Source organism: Urocitellus parryii, chromosome 8 (genome assembly GCF_045843805.1).
Source record: "Urocitellus parryii isolate mUroPar1 chromosome 8, mUroPar1.hap1, whole genome shotgun sequence".
NCBI lineage: Eukaryota > Metazoa > Chordata > Mammalia > Rodentia > Sciuridae > Urocitellus > Urocitellus parryii.
In genome coordinates, this window is record NC_135538.1 from 108,152,043 (window position 1) to 108,170,840 (window position 18,798).

At 49.3% G+C, this 18,798-nt stretch overlaps 2 protein-coding genes across 6 annotated transcripts; one reads left to right on the forward strand and one right to left on the reverse strand.

Annotated features, from left to right (window-relative positions):
• The first annotated feature begins 190 nt into the window (after positions 1–190).
• On the forward strand, positions 191–14,830 carry Pex6 (peroxisomal biogenesis factor 6). 5 transcript variants are annotated; one of them, XM_026383370.2, is made up of 18 exons: positions 191–1,138; positions 3,657–3,820; positions 4,256–4,339; positions 6,847–6,949; positions 7,033–7,166; positions 8,092–8,203; positions 9,015–9,223; positions 9,647–9,842; positions 10,022–10,098; positions 10,243–10,375; positions 10,457–10,662; positions 10,786–10,847; positions 11,089–11,197; positions 11,681–11,797; positions 11,920–11,997; positions 12,136–12,275; positions 12,467–12,642; positions 14,752–14,830. In XM_026383370.2, exons 1-17 carry the CDS (start codon positions 257–259, stop codon positions 12,601–12,603), a joined length of 2,943 nt encoding a protein of 980 aa, XP_026239155.2. In that variant the 5' UTR covers positions 191–256; the 3' UTR covers positions 12,604–12,642; positions 14,752–14,830. The 5 variants fall into 5 exon arrangements, with proteins under 5 accessions (XP_026239155.2, XP_026239154.2, XP_026239153.2 ...); XM_026383369.2 differs by lacking the exon at positions 14,752–14,830 and adding an exon at positions 13,891–13,972; XM_026383368.2 differs by lacking the exon at positions 14,752–14,830 and adding an exon at positions 12,789–12,893.
• Positions 13,043–16,265, reverse strand: Gnmt (glycine N-methyltransferase). The gene is made up of 6 exons (XM_026383372.2): positions 15,881–16,265; positions 14,734–14,861; positions 14,013–14,129; positions 13,668–13,810; positions 13,447–13,568; positions 13,043–13,359 (listed from the first exon to the last, which is right to left on the reverse strand). The coding sequence occupies exons 1-6, from the start codon at positions 16,174–16,176 to the stop codon at positions 13,188–13,190; spliced, it is 978 nt and encodes a 325-aa protein (XP_026239157.1). The 5' UTR covers positions 16,177–16,265; the 3' UTR covers positions 13,043–13,187.
• Positions 16,266–18,798: the final 2,533 nt, after the last annotated feature.

Genomic DNA, 18,798 nt, shown 5'->3' on the forward strand with positions numbered 1-18,798 from the left:
AAAGGCAAATCCTGGTAAACACTGGTTCACAGGGCGCATGCGCACAGGGTGATTCTGGTTACTGCCATCGAGGGATGGTCTGGATCTTCTGGAGCAGAGCAACCTCTCAGAGCTTGCTCCGGGCACCTGACGCCCCTCCCATTTTCCTCACACGGCCTTTAACCGAAGCGGAAGCAGCACTTACGTCGCCTAGTCTTCCGGTTCGCAAGCTCCGGAAGCCGTACTACTTGGTTCTCCTGGTCGATCTCTAATCACCATGGTGCTGGCTGTCTTGCGCGTCCTGGAACCCTTCCCGACCGAGACATCCCCTTTGGTAGTACTGCTGCCGCCCGGGGGCCCATGGCCTGCGGCGGGGCTGGGCCTGGTTCTGGCCCTTCGGCCTGCAGGAGAGAGTCCAGCAGGGCCGGCTCTGTTAGTGGCTGCCCTGGAACGGCCAGGTGCTGAGACTGAGGAGCAAGGTCCTGGGCCCCCGCAGCTGCTGGTTAGCCGCGCACTGTTGCGGCTCCTAGCACTGGGCCCCGGGGCACAGGTGCGGGCGCGGCCTGTGCGACGGCCCCCGGCCCTGGGCTGGGCGCTGCTTGGCACCTCACCGGGGCCTGGGCTCGGACCACGAGTCGGTCCTCTGCTAGTGAGGCGTGGAGAGACCCTGCCGGTGCCGGGGCCCCGGGTGTTGGAGACGCGGCCGGCGTTGCAAGGACTGCTGGGCCCGGGGACGCGGCTGGCTGTAACTGAGCTCCGCGGGCGGAACAGACTGTGCCCAGGGACTGGGGATAATAGCCGGCCCCCGCCCCCGCCGGTGGTGTCCTCCTTCGCTGTTTCCGGCACAGTCCGGCAACTCCGAGGAGTTCTGGGAGGGACTGGAGATGCACTGGGGGTGAGCCGGAGCTGTCTCCGTGGTCTCAGCCTCTTCCAGGGCGAGTGGGTGTGGGTAACCCGGGCCGGAGAGTTATCGAACACTTCTCGGCCGCACTTAGCCACGGTGCAGGTCCTGCAGCCTCCCTGGAACCTGTCTGAGAGACTGGGACCCAGCTCCGGGCAGCTGGCAGAGCCGCTCGCTGACCGAACGGCCCTCGTGCCTGCCACTCTGGCTTTTAATCTCGGCTGTGACCCCATGGACGTGGGAGAGCTCAAGATTCAGGTGAGGAGTGTTTCCTTATCCTTTTTTTTCTTTCTTAACTGAATTGAAGTCTAGAGTTGTATTTATTTTCCCCGCCCTTTACCACCTTGAACTGTTAATGTCTCTTAGCCTTGTTTATCCATTCTCTTCAGTCAAAATATCATAGCGTAGTGGTGCATGGAAAGGGTTTTCAGTTGTTCGAGTGAAAAATGAAGTTCACGATCAATTGACCGGTGTGTATATTAATCTGCGCAGTCTAATCAGCTGTTTAATTGGATTGCTGCAATGTATTCAGTGTTGTACTGGATAGTGTTTCAGTGCTTCTGATTATGTGTATTCTTTTTTTAATTTTTTATTTTTTAGTTATAGATGGACACAAAATCTTTATTTCGTTTATGTATTTTTATGTGGTGCTGAGGATGGAACCGGGTGCCTTACATGTGCAGGGCAAGTACTCTGCCACTGAGCCATAACCCCAGCCCTTATGTTTATCCTTGACTTCAAATTCTTTCCTTTTTTAGCTCCTTTTGTTAAAATCCTGCCATCCTTTCCTACATCTTTTAGCCCTCCCTAACAATGCCACCTCTTCATAGACTTTCATAATCTCGCTACCACATTATTTCTCCAGTAGCATTTCGTACCTTTTTTTTTTTTTAGGCATTTGTCTTTTGCCTTGGTGATTACATAATCTGTCTAATCTCTAATTATATTATTGTTGTAAATTCCTTGAAGGAAAGGACTCCTTTTTTTTTTTTTTAAATCTCCGGTGCCTAGTGTTTAACATAACTAATTAATTTAATTTGATACTAGAGATTGAACTCAGAGCCACTTTACCACTGAGCTACATCCCCAGACCTTTTTATTTTTATTTTGAGACTAGTGTCTCACTAAGTTGCTTAGATTCACTAAATTGCTGAAGCTGGCCTCAAACTTGCAATCCTCCTTCCTCAGCCTCCCAAATCACTGGGATTACAATCATGTTCCACTGCTCCCAAACCTGACAACTTTAATATTTCATTAAATATATCGAAAAGAAGATTTTGATGTTTGTGGTTTCTGCCTTCACTTCAAGAAGACAGTTGTAGGGGCTAGAGTGTGGCTCAGTGGTAGAGTGCTTGCCTAGTACGCATGAGGCACTGGGTTTGATCCTCAGCACCACATAAATATAAAATATAGTGTCAACCTAAAACTAAAAAGTGAATATTTAAAAATAAAAAGAAGGGACTAGGATTGTGACTCAGTGGTAACGTGCTTGCTTAGCATGCATAAGGCACTGGGTTTGATTCTCAGCACTACATACAAATAAATAAAATAAAGGTCCATCAACAACTAAAAAAACAATAAATAAATAAATAAAAAGAAGGCGACAGTTGTACTTAGAAAAATATAGTTTTGGGCTGGGGTTGTGGCTTGGCGGTAGAGTACTCGCCTCGCACGTGTGAGGTCCTGGGTTCAATCCTCAGCACCACATAAAAATAAAGGTATTGTGTTGTGTCCATCTACACCTAAAAAAATAAATATCAAAAAAAAATAAAATAAAGGTATTGTATCCAAAAATGAATATTAAAAAAAGAAAAATATAATTTAACGTTTAATTAAGCATCTGTACATATGTTTTAGACTGGTGCTGTCCAGTATGGAAGACACTAGCCACTTTGTGGTTCTTTAAACTTAAAACTAAAGTAAAAAATTCAGTTCTTTATTTAGCCATACTTCAAATGCTCAGTCACCTCATGTAGATATCAAATATTTCCATCATTGCAGAAAGTTCTGTTGGACAGTGCTAGAGTGGCTAATTAATACTATGGGATGGGCTGAGGTATGTGCCTCAGTGTAGAGCATTTGCCCAGCATGTACGAAGCGCTGGATTCAATCCTAATATTGTAAAAACAAAAACTATGAGATGGCAGGACAAGAAGATATACATAAATGGGAGATGTGGATTCCTTCTCAATGGGGAAAATCTACTAGAGTATTCACAGTGGAGCTCATTCAGCTGAACCAATTCTTTCAACTTTATTAAGATCATGTCATTTTCCCACAGTCCACTTAATATCAATCCCATTGGTTGCCTAATATCATTCAAAGGACTTGTGGGAATAATTGTCTTTGTCACTTTACTGGATGTGGGCCAGAAAGATTATCTTTACTGGGGAATTTTTTGGATGCAGAGTCAGGAAAAGAGCTTCCTGGTGTTCATTAGAGGGAAAGGCTTCTATCTTCTAGGGAAGACAGAGGTGTTAAGGGGGCTGGGGATATAGCTCAGTTGGTAGAGTGCTTGATTCATATGCACAAGGCTTTGGGTTCAATCCCCAGCACCACAAAAAAATGTTAAACCCAGATCTAAAAATAAATACAAAAAATAGTATACCCAAATCTATGCTTGAGTAAAAATAAGAAAAATGTAAAGAAAACAGACAGAGGTGTTTAGTTCTGCTTCCTCAGGCCCCACCTCCGACAAGTCTGTGGCTGCTAAGAAGTAGGACAGGATCTGACTCTTTGGGAGAAAGTTATAAAGTGGTGATTATTTCTCTAATAGAGATACTTGGAAGGCTCCATCACCCCCGAAGACAAAGGAAGCTGCTCATTGCTGCCTAGGCCTCCATTTGCCAGAGAGTTACACGTCGAAATTGTGTCCTCTCCCCACTACAGCACTAATGGAAGTTTTGACCATGCTCTTTACCAGCACTTTCAGACACCCAGGTTAGCTGCCTACCCCTTTTAAGGAAAATAGCATCTCACCCTCATCACTTGCCTCTTCTACCTATCCAGGTAATCCCTCTGGTTGAAAGAAGCCATTTTTAGGCATATTGTATTCTCATTGTGTAAGGCAGACAATAGAAATCTGAATCATAAGGTGAATTTGGACATTGTAAACTAAGAAACCTGTTTGATCAAAGAGCACTCCAGAAGAGCCAGTAGCCTGCTCTCTCATTATCTCTGTTCCCCCTTTCTAGTCTCACCTCCATTTCCCCAGCTTGGTCTAGGTCTGCTTGTTCTCTGGTAAATTTGGTAATCTCTGGTGAGCAGTAGATCCCTAAGAAGTAGTCTGTATGTTGGGAGTGAGCATGGGGAGATGTGGCAAGCACATGCTTATAACTCCACTGGTAGCTGACCAAGGCCACGACTGTGTTTCAGGGTGGTACAGGAAGGGGATGTTCTGTGTGTGCCAACGTTCGGGCAAGTCGAGATCCTGGAAGGAAGTCCAGAGAAGCTGCCCAGGTATGCAGCTTCCTCCTATTTTATAACTGGGATTTGCAACCTAGGTGCAATTCTAAATCCTCTCCCCCCACAATTATATGTAATAATTTGTGCCTAAGAATATTTTGTTGTTGGGTACATTTTTTTTGTAGAGGAAAAAATTCTTTGGGTTCCCAAACAGGTGTATGATTAAAAAAAAGTTAAGAACCACAGCCTAGGACTGGTAGAGCACTTGCCTGGCATGGGCAAGGCCCTGAGTTCAGTTCCCAGGACTGGAGAGGGTGGGGGCCTGCGGGGCTGCTAATGACTTGACCAAGATGGGATTCCTTCCTTTTCCTTCTCAACAGTGTTGTTTGGGCCAGGACTCAGGTCATGTTGCTCATATTTCAACATAAGGATACACAGACTTTGATTTTTGCCCTAACCCATCGAGTGTGCACATGCTGCTTCACAATCTTATCTCAGAAAACGGGACAGAGGGATTGCTGCTGGAGAGGCCCACCCTCAGAGAATTAGAGGTAGAACGTAGTTTAGCCAAGAGCCCAAGTCAAGTATCCAGCTTTTCTGTTCTCCTGTTGCTTCTGACCACTGAAGTCCCATGTAAAAATGGGGAGGTAAAAAAATTGAGAAGGTAAAAAAATAAATAAAAAATAAATTTAAAAAAATGTCCAAAAAAAATTTGAGAAGGGGGCTTGGGACTGTGGCTCAGTGGTAGAGCGCTTGCCTAGCATGTGTAAGGTGCTGGGTTTGATTCTCAGCCCCACATACAAATAAATAAAATTTAAAAATTTCAAAAAAAAAAAAATTGAGAAGCAGTGGTGGTATAACTCAGTGCAGTAGTACATGTGTAGTATGTACAAGGCCCTAGATTCAATTCCCAGCAACAAATAAGAATGCTTCTGCCTTATGTGAAGGGAGAAAGCTGTCTAGCTCTGTATCCCAGGTAGTCCCTTTATTGATTGGACTGATTTCCTCTAGTGCTAGGAGGAGAACACAACTGATAGGTACACTAACCCAACTCTGAGAGCCATCAGGCATAAGGTCTCTGGCCCAGCCAGCCTGTCCTCTGTCAAAAGCAACACCTTATCTGGAGTGCCTGGTTCATCCTTGGTCAATATCTATGCTTCGTTCTGTCCGGTGTTCCGTGCACCCAGTTTCAGGATGGTGTGCCCAGATGAAGGGCCTGGTAATGCCCTGTGTAACTTCATTTAGGCTCCATGGTACCACTTTGAGGTTTCCCAGATTCAATCCTGGCAGGAAATGCTGACTGGCATTTATCGGTCACTTTCTATGTCTCTCCTCTTAAATCTAGCAAATGCTTATAAGCTATAGGAAAACTACAGAATTCCCACCTTTTGTACTTTCAAAAGAAAACAAGCACTGGAACTTTCTGTGATAGACCAGTGAGCCATTTCTGTTCCTGGACTTTTGTCTTCCCCCTGAGCAGGCACCCAGTCAAGCAGAGTTTTGGAAGGTGGCCTAAGGACAGATAGAAATTAGTATTAACAAGCCACACTAGGCTTGTTAAGGGAACCCCTCAGAGGGCCCTGAGCTGCCTGCCTGGCAAGGGATTCCACTGTTAGTGGCACCTCTTCAGCTTCTCCTGTGTTGCACTTCCCAGAACCAGGTCACATGGGAGCCAGTTTCATTGCCACCCATCCAGCATTCTGGGTGGAACACAACCCAAATAGATTCCAGAGTCTGGCCATTCTCCTCAAGGTGGTCTAACTACTTTACAACCAAGGAAGGTGGTACCCTAACCCCCCACACACACCAGTGCCTTCCTTCCTCTTTCCTAGGCAGTGTTTCCAATATGCGTTCCAACTCAAGGTGTTTGCCTTAATTGAGGTTCTACACTTTAGAAGCCCCTGTCACTTATTTAACTAGTTACAGTAAGATACAGTTTTCTGGACTGGGGATGCTTAGTGGTAGAATTCTTCCCTAGCATGCTGAAAGGCCTGGGTTTCATCCCCAGCATATAGTTTTCCCTATGGTCTAGTACATGAACTTGCTATGCTACTCCCTTCTACCATGAGGCACTCCCACCCACCCCCTTTGCTTCCAAGCTTGGCGTCTGTTGGATAGTGTGACCAAAGGAATTTGCACCCTGATTGGACCTTGAAGAAGCCAGGTTAGCCAGGTGCGGTGGTGCACACCTATAATCCCATTGTCTCAGGAGGTTGAGACAGGAGGCAAAGCCAGCCTCAGCAACTTAGCAAGGCCCTAAGCAACTTAGCAAGATCCTATCTCTAATTAAAATATAACAAAAGGACTGGGGATGTGGCTTAGTGGTAAAGCACCCCTGAGTTCAGTCTCTAGTACCAAAAAAAAAAAAGTATGATCCAGTCCAGGAAATAAGAAAGACCATCTGCTTTCCTTTCCCCCTACTCCCATACTCCCTGCCTCATCTCAGGGCACTTATTTATATTGCTCTTGAGTTTGTCCTCTATGTTTGAGAAAGCTGTCTGTCCTTGGGAAAGGGAGTACATGGGCTCCAGGTCTGGGGTTCATTGGGCTCTTTCCTTCAGGTGGCGGGAAATGTTTTTTAAAGTGAAGAAAACATTTGGGGATGCTCCAGATGAACCAATCAGGGCTTACTTGGCTGACACCACCCATACCTCCTTATACATGGTGAGGCCTAGGGGTGGGAGTAGACCTGGTATAGGGGGTAGAATGAATGTTTAGAACCTAACACTTCCTCCTACCTTTCACAGGTGGGTTCTACCTTGAGCCCTGTCCCAATGCTTCCTTCAGGAGAATCCACTCTCTGGAATAGCTTGTCTCCTCCGGGTCTGGAGCCCTTGGTGACTGAGCTTTGTACTGCTCTGAAGCCGCGCCTTCAGCCAGGGTGAGTGAGGCCACAGCCACAGGGTATGAGAAAAACCTGCTTAGAACATCCCTGCAGGGGCAGCAGCCAGACAGATGATTCCTTCCTTCCTTCCTTCCTTCCTTCCTTCCTTCCTTTCCTTCCTTTCCTTCCTTTCCTTCCTTTCCTTCCTTTCCTTCCTTTCCTTCCTTTCCTTCCTTTCCTTCCTTTCCTTCCTTTCCTTCCTTTCCTTCCTTTCCTTCCTTTCCTTCTTTCTTTCTTTCTTTCTTTCTGTCAGAAATATCAATTGAACTTCCTAGTTTTGTTTTACTTATTTTTTTATGTGGTGCTGAGAATTGAACCCAGTGCCTCCCGTATGCAAGGCAAGCGCTCAACCACTGAGCTACAACCCCAGCCCAAGACAGATGATTCCTAATGCTCTCCCCAGAGTGGAAGCCTTCACACCAATTGCAGGCCACCAGCCCTGTCCTTTCTGTGTTCTTTGCTAAAATAATCTCCATCTTCCAAGGTCGTCTGTGCAGGAAGAATCTCCAGCAGGGACAGTCGTCTCTGAGGTTCCCTTCTTGGGGAACTCAGTGGTCATCCTGGCCTTCACCACTCTAGCCCTGAGGGACACAGCTCCTAATACAAGTGTCTTGATTATAGACCCAGATCCCTTCTTGGTGCCTCTCAGTTCAGTTCAGACCATACATGATAAGCCAGACTCTATTAAAGGCACAGCTGACCAAAGAGAGTTAGTCTTTGGCTGCTGAATAAGTTCCATGCCCCTTCCAGAACACCAGAGATGGTGTGGGATATATGGCCTCATCATAGAGATAGAGCTGGAGGCAGGGACCTAAGGAGAGACAAATAGCATATCTGCTTTTGAGATCCAAGGGTCCCTGGGTTACTGGGGCTTCTAACATTTGAACAGAATGGAGGAAACTAATGTCTTCTCTGGTTGTAGGGGATCCCTACTGACAGGAACTGGCTGTGTCCTTCTACGGGGCCCACCAGGCAGTGGGAAGACCACAGCAGTTGCAGCTGCCTGTAGTCGCCTTGGGCTCCACTTTCTGAAGGTGAACCCTAACTGCTTCCTCTCCCCAGACCAGAGTCTGTCTCCCTCTTCCTCTTGTCTTCCTCTGTTGACCATTGGCTCTAACAACTTTGCCTAGTGGCCACAGCATATTCCCACAATATTCATCTCCTGAGAGTCCTTTCAAGAAAGCAGTGTTTGAGCTGGAGTTGTAGCTCGGTGGTAGAGTGCTTGCCTAGCACATGTGAGATATTGGATTTGATCTTCAGCACCACATAAAAATAAATTAATTAAATAAAGGTATTGTGTCCATCTACAACTAAAAAATATATATATTAAAAAAAAAAGTAGGAAGTGTTTTCAAGATTATGGTGGACAGTCCACAGAATGGGTTGGGTTAAAAAGTAAACCTTGGACTAGGGATGTAGTAAAGTGGTGGGGTGCTACTCCAGTATGCCTGAGATCATGGGGTCAACCTCCAACTCCCTAAAAGGGAGAAAATGCGAGACTTTAACCTAGTATAGCCATACAAAGAAACGTCTGCCATGTCGGATTGGGTGTCACATCTAGGGAGGCTGAGGTAGGAGGATCACAAGTTCTTGAAGCCAGCCTCAGCAACCCTGTCTCCAAATAAAGAAGGCTGGGAATGTAGCTCAGTGGTAGAGCTCCTTGGGTTTAATGTTCAGTACAAAGGGTTGGGCGAGAGGGGAGAAATAGTAGAATTTGAACCCTCCTTTGCCCATCCCTGCCCTCCCAAGTAAAGATGACCTGCGTCCTCTAGTTTCTCCTTTCCCCACCTCCCTGTCTCAGTCATGCCTGCCCTTGCTCATAGACCATTGACACCCCTTTCCTAGGTGCCCTGCTCCAGCCTCTGTGCAGACAGCAGTGGGGCTGTGGAGGCAAAACTTCAGGCCACCTTCTCCCGGGCACGCCGCTGCCGGCCTGTAGTGCTAATGCTGACAGCTGTGGATCTTCTGGGCCGGGACCGTGATGGGCTGGGTGAGGATGCCCGTGTGGTGGCCACACTGCGTCACCTCCTCCTCAATGAGGACCCCCTAAGCAGGTATTTATGCAGAGCAGGATCTGCTGTAGAGCTGAGGCCCCTGTCCTCTTAATTCTCTTTAGCCTTTCAGTCTTTTCTCACCCTCCTGTGGCTTCCCGCAATCTGCCCATTTGGCTACCCTAAGCTAAGGGTCTTTGGAGTGTTCAGGGGGAAGAGTGTGGTTTCGTATTGGAGGGGGACACTAGGCCGAAGCGAAAATACAGCCTCTCCCCTCTGTGAGCTCCCCTTGTGAGGAAGAAGCACAAGTCCTCTCAGGCTGTTTCTGTAGATCCCCATCCAGGAACACTTGGGTGATACTCATCTTCATACCCCATTCCAGCACCCACCCCACTTTCCCTGGACTTCTGCACCAGTCTTAGGACAAGGCAGTACCCAGGAGCTGCCAGGCACATTGTCACCCTCAGTGCCCACTCCCGTCTGCAGTTGCCCTCCCCTGATGGTTGTGGCCACCACAAGCCGGGCCCAGGACCTGCCTGCTGATGTGCAGACAGCATTTCCTCATGAGCTAGAGGTGCCTGTGCTCTCAGAAGGGCAACGGCTCAGCATCCTGCAGGCCCTCACCACCCACCTGCCCCTGGGCCAAGAGGTGAACCTGGCCCAGCTAGCACGGCGGTGTGCAGTGAGTATCAACATAGATTACATGGGGGAGGTTATAAGACCTTTGTCACAGGAACTCAGCCCCGATGCCCTGTGCATTAGTGTACGAACCCCAAGGCCTTGGCTCCAGCTGGGGGACCAGCCCCGCAAAGGTTCCTGCCTACTTGCCCTGCTCATGTGTCCTTTCCCGTGATTCCTTAGGGCTTTGTGGTAGGAGATCTCTATGCCCTTCTGACTCACAGCAGCCGAGCAGCCTGCACCAGGATCAAGAATTCAGGGTAAGGGGAGTGGAGCACAGGAGGGAGAAGACAGGAAGAGGAAATTTAAGGGGAGGGGCTGGTGAGAAAAGAAGGACATGGGAACTGACAGGGATGAAGCCTTAAGTGCAGCCCTCCAGAGGCCTCTTGTGTGTCTCTTTGCAGTGTGGCAGGCAGCTGGAGCGAGGAGGATGAGGGGGAGCTGTGCGCTGCTGGCTTCCCCCTTCTGGCTGAGGACTTTGGGCAGGCACTGGAGCAACTTCAGACAGCTCATTCCCAGGCCGTTGGAGCACCCAAGGTGGAGTCTCCAGCTCCTCAGAGGTGGGGAAGGTGCTTCCTCCACTTGGACATCCCCAACAGCCTGCTTTCTATGTCTTAGATTCCCTCAGTGTCCTGGTATGATGTGGGCGGGCTACAGGAGGTGAAAAAGGAGATTCTGGAGACCATCCAGCTCCCTCTAGAGCACCCTGAGCTCCTGAGCCTGGGCCTAAGACGCTCGGGCCTCCTGCTCCACGGGCCCCCTGGCACAGGCAAGACCCTCCTTGCCAAGGCAGTAGCCACTGAATGCAGCCTTACCTTCCTCAGGTGGGCAAGGGGCCTGGAAGGGATGGCAGTTGGGTGAGGTGCTGCAGTGGGTTGGGGAGCAGAAGGGGATACCTGAGAGGCCAAACTGGGACCTGTTTCACCTTCTCACATCCTCTGGTTCAGTGTGAAGGGGCCAGAACTCATCAACATGTACGTGGGCCAAAGTGAGGAAAATGTACGAGAAGGTGAGCCGGATGAGAGGTAGAGCTTCTGGTCCTTCCTAAACCCTAATGGCTCCTGTGCCACTCCCCTCCTTAGGCTAATCCTGGTCATTCCTAGTCTTCCTTTCCACAAGTTGGGTTCCTGCCCAGGTGGACCTAGTATCTTCAGTGCCACAGCTGAATTATCAGACCCTAGATCCCTCCCCATCTTCCCTGATCAAGTCCTCCTGAGGTCCACTCCCCTTTCTGTGAGCTCCTCTCTCAGTCTTTTCCAGGGCCAGGGCTGCTGCTCCATGTATCATTTTCTTTGATGAACTGGATTCCTTGGCCCCCAGCCGGGGGCGAAGTGGAGACTCTGGAGGAGTGATGGACAGGTGGAGGCCCAAAGTATGAGGGATGTGAGACAGGTTGTAGCAGTCTTCAGAGCCCCAAGACAGAAGTTCTTACCTTTTGAGGGTTTTTTTTTTTTTTTTTTTTTGCTTGTTTGTTTGTACCCAGGGGTGCCTTACTGAACTATATTGCTAGGCCTTTTTATTTTGAGACAGTCTTGCTGAATTAATAAGACTGGTCTCGAACTTGTGATCCTCCTGCCTCAGCCTCCCAAGTTGCTGGAATTACAGGCATGTGCCACCATATCTGGCCTGCCCTTTCAGTTCTGAGATAATATAATGGAAGCTAAAAGGAGTCGTGGAGTTGGGTGTGGAACATTGAAGAGAATGGGGGCTTACATGGAAGGGTATTCAGGACAGAGCTGAGCAGAGGGCCCTGTTGAGGCAGACTGTAAGAAGCAGCGCAACAGGCAGGGGCAGAGTCTGATCTGGACCAAGGACTCTCTGCCTTTGCTTCCTCCTCTACAGGGTGGTGTCTCAGCTACTGGCTGAGCTGGATGGACTTCATAGCACTCGGGATGTGTTTGTGATTGGTGCCACCAACCGACCAGACCTCTTGGACCCTGCCCTTCTACGGCCTGGCAGGTGGGCACCCTTGCTCTGACCTTCACCAGGCCTATTGGAATTGTCCTTCCATTCAATTCTGTACTTCCTTCATCCCTCCTGGCTGACCTCCCTGACACTTTTACCCACTTGTCTCCCTAAAGATTTGACAAGCTGGTGTTTGTGGGGGCAAATGAGGATCGGGCCTCCCAGCTTCGTGTCCTAAGTGCCATCACACGCAAGTACATACTATTTGAGAAAAACTCCCAAAGGGTTTGGGCAGTTAGGGGATGCATGTAATGCGCAAGATAAGCTGGTCAGCAGTGGCTTTCAAGGAAGGAAGTGGCACCATTTATAATGTTTCTGGTGTACCCACACAGGTTCAAGCTAGAGCCCTCCGTGAGCCTGATGAATGTGCTGGATTGCTGCCCTCCCCAACTGACGGGGGCAGACCTCTATTCTCTTTGCTCTGATGCCATGACAACTGCACTCAAACGCAAGGTTCACAACCTGGAGGAAGGTGAGCCACATAACAACCTGGGGGGTCAACCAGAATGCTAGCAGAGACAAGTCATTCTGGGATTTTAGAGAAGGGACATCTGGGGGACTCTGAGCAGGAAGGTACCTCCCACAGGTCTCTCTGCTGAGGTATAGAACACAGCCTCTGTTCTGCAGTGGGAAGCTGCCTTACTTCCCTTTGTCACCTCTTAGGGCTGGAATTGGCGAGCTCAGCACTGCTGCTTACCATGGATGACCTGCTACAGGCTGCCACCCGCCTGCAACCCTCAGTCAGTGAGCAGGAGCTGCTCCGCTACAAGCACATCCAGCACAAGTTTGCTGCCTGCTAGGAGCTGCCTGCAGCCTGGGACTGCCCATACTGGCAAAAGGTACCTAGATGGCCTCTCAGAGAGACCTGAGACGAAAGGGTTCCTCTTCAGACTATGCTTAACCCCTGAAGGCTGCCTCCCTCCAGGAGACACCCTGGGTGCAGTGTGGCCTTACCCCAATGTCTCCTCCTTGCCCCTCCTTCCAGGCCAGCTTTAAGATGGGCCCACCTGCTGAGGAGGGCCAGGGACTATCTATCTGGGGATTGGCCCTGAAGTCATTTATGGCAGAAAATAAAGTACATGCTGACCTCTTCTGGTGTTGTGAAAAGTTGGAGTGGGGAAGAGCAAGGTTTTGGGAGGAGTGAGCCTAGGGAAGTGGGCACAGGCACTCTGGGGTCCTGTTCCTTTAGACATAAACACAAGGCTTAGGGAATTAAAAGGCAAAAATTGTATTGTTTATTCTTTTTTTTTTTGCCTGAACCCACATCCATGAACCTCAACTACAGTGTCTCTGTACTAGAGTTGGCCTTGGTATGGGGCCATGGATCCCTACCTTCCCAGAGCTGGAGTACCTAGGCAGGGGATCATGGGAGGCAAGACCACCTTCATTCTGTCTTCTTGAGCACGTGGATGAAGTAGCAGGGAATGTAGGTCTGGCCCGGCTTGTAAGGCTTGAAGTCACCCAGGATGCTGTGTTGGCACTTGCCCCCAAAGGCTGCTTGGAGCAACTCCGTGAAGGACGCCAGACAGTGTGGGTAGTAGGAGAGCCGGAATTTACTGCAACAGGCCCCCCCGTCAACCATGAGGACCAGTGGCCTCAAGCTTTCCCCACTACTACTTCACCCCTGCCAGGCCAAGCAGTACCTGAAGCTAGGAGAACCATCCCGGCCAGCGTCCGTCACCTGCACTGTGTAGTCCAGGGTCACCATGTGGGCTTTGTTATTCACTGTTAGCACTGATGTCGTGATGTCCTTGGTCGAGTCACTCTATAGGCAGTGGCGTAAGCTATATTAACCCACTATGGAGCCAGAGGACCCCAGCTCACACCTTCTATTTGGGGCCTGCCCTTCCCTGGTGGACCACACCTTGTAGTAGATGTTCTTCCCTGGGGGTGCACAACCTGTGCTCAGGATGTGGTCATAGTTGCGATGATCAATGACTAGCAGGCCCCCTGACCGCACCATGCTTGCAATGTTCTTCAGTGCCTGCCGATGCTCACTCTGGTCACCTGGACTCCAGCAAGGGCAGAGAGGCTCCATCTGGACAGGGCCCCTAGCACCATTCTCCCTCCTATTTCTCCCCTCCCAGATGCCATGCCAAGGCAGAGGGGCCAAAAGGCAAAGTCATCTTTGTCGGGAGCAGGCACCCAGGAGTCTGTGGAAAGGGGTAGAGCTCGAGGCAAGTGACGTGCCCAAGATCACACCTCTCACCTTTGCAGTCTGGCAAATGGGCAAAACTGTTTCCAAGACAGATGACTGCATCGAAGCCACCTCCTGCTGGTCGGGGCACGTCTTTATCCAGAGTCATCCAGTTGGCTTCTTCAATGACTGGGGGCCAAGAAGGGGAAGGAATTAGAGTGGCATCATGGTACCTGCACTGTCCACCTCCGCCAAGTGCAATTCTCCATCACTTTCTTCTTCAAAACACAGAGTCCCCATCCAGTTAGAGGAACATGGAGAGTAAGAAGAGAGGAGAGAGCCATTTTGGGGGACAGGGGCTCTCTGCTTATGTATTCTTATTTGGGAAGAGGGACAAGATGCTATAAGTAGTTAAAACTAGCCTTTCAGAGCTAGGTGTGGTGATGCACACCTGTAGAATCATCTACTCAGGAGGCTGGAGGCAAGGAAGACCAGACTGGGCAACAGACTCCATCTCAAAAAGGGTAGGGAGTACTGCAAGTACAGCTCTTTGTAGAACTCACGCATAACATGCCCAAGTCCCTGGGTTCAACCCCAGCACCAGAAACAAACTAGCTCTTGACCCCAGTAGCTCATTCTGATACTTAAGCCTATCTTTAGGAAAATGACAGTAACATTGTTATCTCCTGAGGAAAACAAAATACCCCAAACCACCCCATGTAAAGGAGCTCAGGGAAGAGAGACCAGTGTTCCTGGGAGTGTCGGTCAGGAAGGCCTGGCTAGGTTTACATACCCCACTTGTCAAATGCAGGCTCCTGCCGTCGGTTCCAGCGCTCCTTAAGTGCATACTTCAGCATCTTGTCACTGGCGTCCACACTCGTCACACTGAAACCCTCTTCCACGAGCATGATGGAGTCCACCCTGAGCAGGGCCAGGGATGGGAGGCCGAGAAAAACAGGAGAGTCTAGGATGCCAAGGCGTCCCTGCGCAAGATACTTCCCTCAACTCTTCAGAGTCTATTTCTCTGCCTCTTCTCCCAGACCCTCTCCACTGACCTAAAATGACCCCAGAAATCTGTACTGTGGATTGTAATTAGGGGTTCTGTAGTACTGAACTATATCCCCAGCCCTTTTTATTTTTTGAATCAGTGTATTGCTAAGTTGCCTGGGCTGGCCTTGAATTTTTGATCCTCCTGCCTCAGCCTCTCAAATACCTGGGATTACAAGCATGTCCTACCAAATCTGGAATAAATCTGTTTTTTTTTTTTTTTTATCACTGGGTAGTAATTTTCATTTTAAAACACCTTGTCAGAGCTAGGCACTTCACAAATGTGCATTAATCCTTTTGGCAATCCTATGAGGTAGATGATAGGAAACTGGCTCACCACAGGCAGTATATGTCGCATGCTGGTCTGGAGCATAGACCAGACCCTAAATCACCTGGGTTTGTATCTTCCCTCTACTACTTGGGGAACTTTTCCTTCTATGGGGCCTAGTTTCCCCAGTAATAACTGGAGAATTATCATACTTACCTCATGAGGTTTTGTGTGGGTTTGAAAAGCTGGTATATCAACTCCTGGCACTGCGCTTGGCACGTGCAAATATTGAACAAATGTTAACTGTTAACGCTGCCCAAGGCCATCAAGGATCTAGCCTGGCCCCAAAGCCCAGTTCTTGCTCTGCGCCATGCACCCTCACTACTCCGCCCACCCTCTCTTGCCCTGGGTCTCCCACACACCTTCTTCCCCCTTGGCATGCTGGTGCACTTGAGGTGCCCATTCTGCCGGGGGAAGCATATAGCCGCAGCCCTGGCGTCCATCCTGCGCCTGCCCAAGTCCGGCAGGTGAGGACCGCCCCAATGTGCCCAATCGGTCCGGCAGCCCACCTGTCCGGGCACAGCCAGTCCCTCGTCCCCACTCCCCAGCCCCAGTTGGGGCTCACCCCGTGCCGCAAGCCACGTCGAGCACCCGCTGGCATCCATGCTGGCGTAGCAGCCCGAGCAGCCACGCCTTGTACTCGGCGGTGCGGCTGCGGGTGTCCCCGATGTAGAGCTGCCACACGCGCGCCGCCTCCCCGTCCGCATACTGGTCCGGTATCCCTTCGGCTGCCACCCCTAGAGAGCGGGTTCGGTACACGCTGTCCACCATCCTTCGCAGGCCTGGCTCGGCAACCACCAGCTCCGCATTTATAGTTAGGCTGTGTTCGGCTGCCCCACCTGGCCAATGGCAGGTGAGCATGGGTACACGCCCCTGGTGGGCTCTACACCCGGTCTGTCCTTGCCCGCCGGAGGGCTCAGCATCGCAATCCTGGATCCCGCTCTTCGAGTCCTCTGTGCAATCTCCACCTTGAGACCACTCTTTGACCCTTTGCCCACCTAATCCGGGGGGCGGGGGGCGTGGCGGGGGGCTGTGCCAGGAGAGGGCGGAGCAGTGAGATTGCTCTCTCCACCCCTACCTAAATCGGAAAGAGTCCCATAAGGCAGGATTGGCCAGCGCCCTGGGAGGGAAGAAATTAGCATATCTAAGGAAGCAATGTCCATCTGGAAGGGACTAACAAGCCAGGGCAGGGAAGACGTTTGAAGTCTAGGATAATGCGGTCTGTCCATGAAAGTCCAAAGGCAGAGCAGGGCCCTACCCTAGAATCATCCTCACTCACCTGGAAGGAAGTGTGCCTTTAACATAGATGACAGCATCAGCTTTTTTTCCCCAGAGCCTCCTACAGTGGAGGAGTCTGGTCCTTCCAATTTGTGGCCTACTGAGCACTCTTCTAAAGGACTACTTGCTGGGGCTAGGCCTGTAACTCAGTGGTAGAGCCCTTGCCTAGAACGGGTGAGGCACTGGGTTCCATCCTCAGCACCATATGAAAAATAAATAATGTCATAAAGTATATATATATATTAAAAAAAAAAAAAGGCCACTTGCTAGCCAGGCACAGTGTCAAATGCCTGTAAACTCAGCTACTTTGGAGGTTACAAGCAAGAGGATCAAGGCCAGCCTGGGCAAGTTAGCCCTACCCTTTCTCAAAAGTCTGGAATCTGGGGGCTGGGGTGGTGGCTCAGTGGTAAAGAGCTTGCCTGGCATGTGTGAGGCACTGGGTTCAATTCTCAGCACCGCATTAAAATAAATAAATAAAGGTTCATTGGAATATATATATATGGTGCAGCTCAATGGTAAAGCCTTGCCTAGCATGCTGGAAGCCCTATGTTCAATCCCCACTACCCACCCACCCACCCACCCCCCCAAAAAATAGTGTGTGTGATGGCACCTGCCTTTAGTTCCAGCTATTCAGCAGGCCGAGACAGGAGGATCCCTTGAGCTCAGGAGTTCAAGGCCAGCTGAGCAATAATGTGAAACCCTGTGTCACACACAAAAATTGCACACTAAGGACCATCTGCTTTCCACAGGGGCCTATAGAGAGAAGTTTGGGGTCAGGAGTGGTAAGGGCTTGGTGCATTTATTATTTATTATACTAATTGTCACTTTATAAATTGGTCCTTTGGTTTGGTTTGGTTAATCTACATCCCCCATTTCCTCCCCAGAGCAGAAGGTTTCCCAGATTTCTCACCCAAGGACAAGACCTCAGACTTAGGTAGATTCCAGGAGCCACAACTGAGCAAATCCTTGTAAGAAATGGAGAAAAATCAAATCCATCTGCATTGGTTGTTCCAGCCTCAGAAAAAGTGAGTTAGGAATGAGAGAACAAAGAAGCCTCCTTCCCTTATCTTTACTTGTCAGAATTGCAGAATTGGAGGAACCCCAAAGACTGTGTAAGCATTCCTAACTTTCTAATTCTGGCACAGAGACAGTCCCAAATGGACCTGCCCAGGCCCAAACAAAGAAGCCTTGGGCTCATGTTCGCCTTACAAAGAACTCTCTGAGAACAGGCTTAGAAAGATATCGTATTGGGTAATTTCAAGTAAGCCCAGAGTCATTCTTTTATCAGAATATTCTGGGGAAAATGCACTCTACCACATCTTGACTTTATTTTCAAATCTCATCCTGAAAAAATTCTCCTCATTGGGCACCATGTTGTGTACTTGTAGTCCCAGCTACTTCTCAGACTAAAGCTGGAAGATCATTTGGACCCAGGAATTCAAGAACAGCCTGGATGACATATTGAGATGCTCAACTAAAAATAAATAAATAAAAAGATGTAATCTCAGTGGCTCAGGAGGTTGAAGCAGGAGGATCACAAGTTCAAGGACAGCCTCAGCAATTTAGCAAGACCCTAAATAAATTAGTGAGACACAGAATCAAAAAAGGGCCGTGGAGGTGGCTTAGTGGTTAAGCACCCCTGGGTTCAATCTCTGGTACCAAAAATTTAAAAAAAGGAAAAAGAAAGAAAAGACAAAGGAAAGAAACATAGAATTATCCTCAGTTGTGGGCAGCATCACAGCATAATATATACCTTATTCTATGGGGTTGGCTGTGTTGGCTGTGTGTGGGGCTGAGTGCAGTGCTGGGAATCAAATCCAGGGTCTCCTACATGCTGGCAAGACCTCTATCACTGATCTATACCTACAGGTCAGAAAGAGAGAGAGAGAGAGAGAGAGAGAGAGAGAATTTTAATATTTTTTTTTTCGGCGGATACAAGATCTTTGTTTGTATGTGGTGGTGAGGATCAAACCCGGGCCGCACTCATGCCAGGCAAGCGCGCTACCGGTTGAGCCACATCCCCAGCCCCCGATAACTTCTTTTTTTTTTTTTTTTTAGAGAGAGAGAGAGAGAGAGAGAGAGAGAGAATTTTTAATATTTTTTTTTTTTAGTTTTCGGCGGACACAACATCTTTGTTGGTATGTGGTGCTGAGGATCGAACCCGGGCCGCACGCATGCCAGGCGAGCGCGCTACTGCTTGAGCCA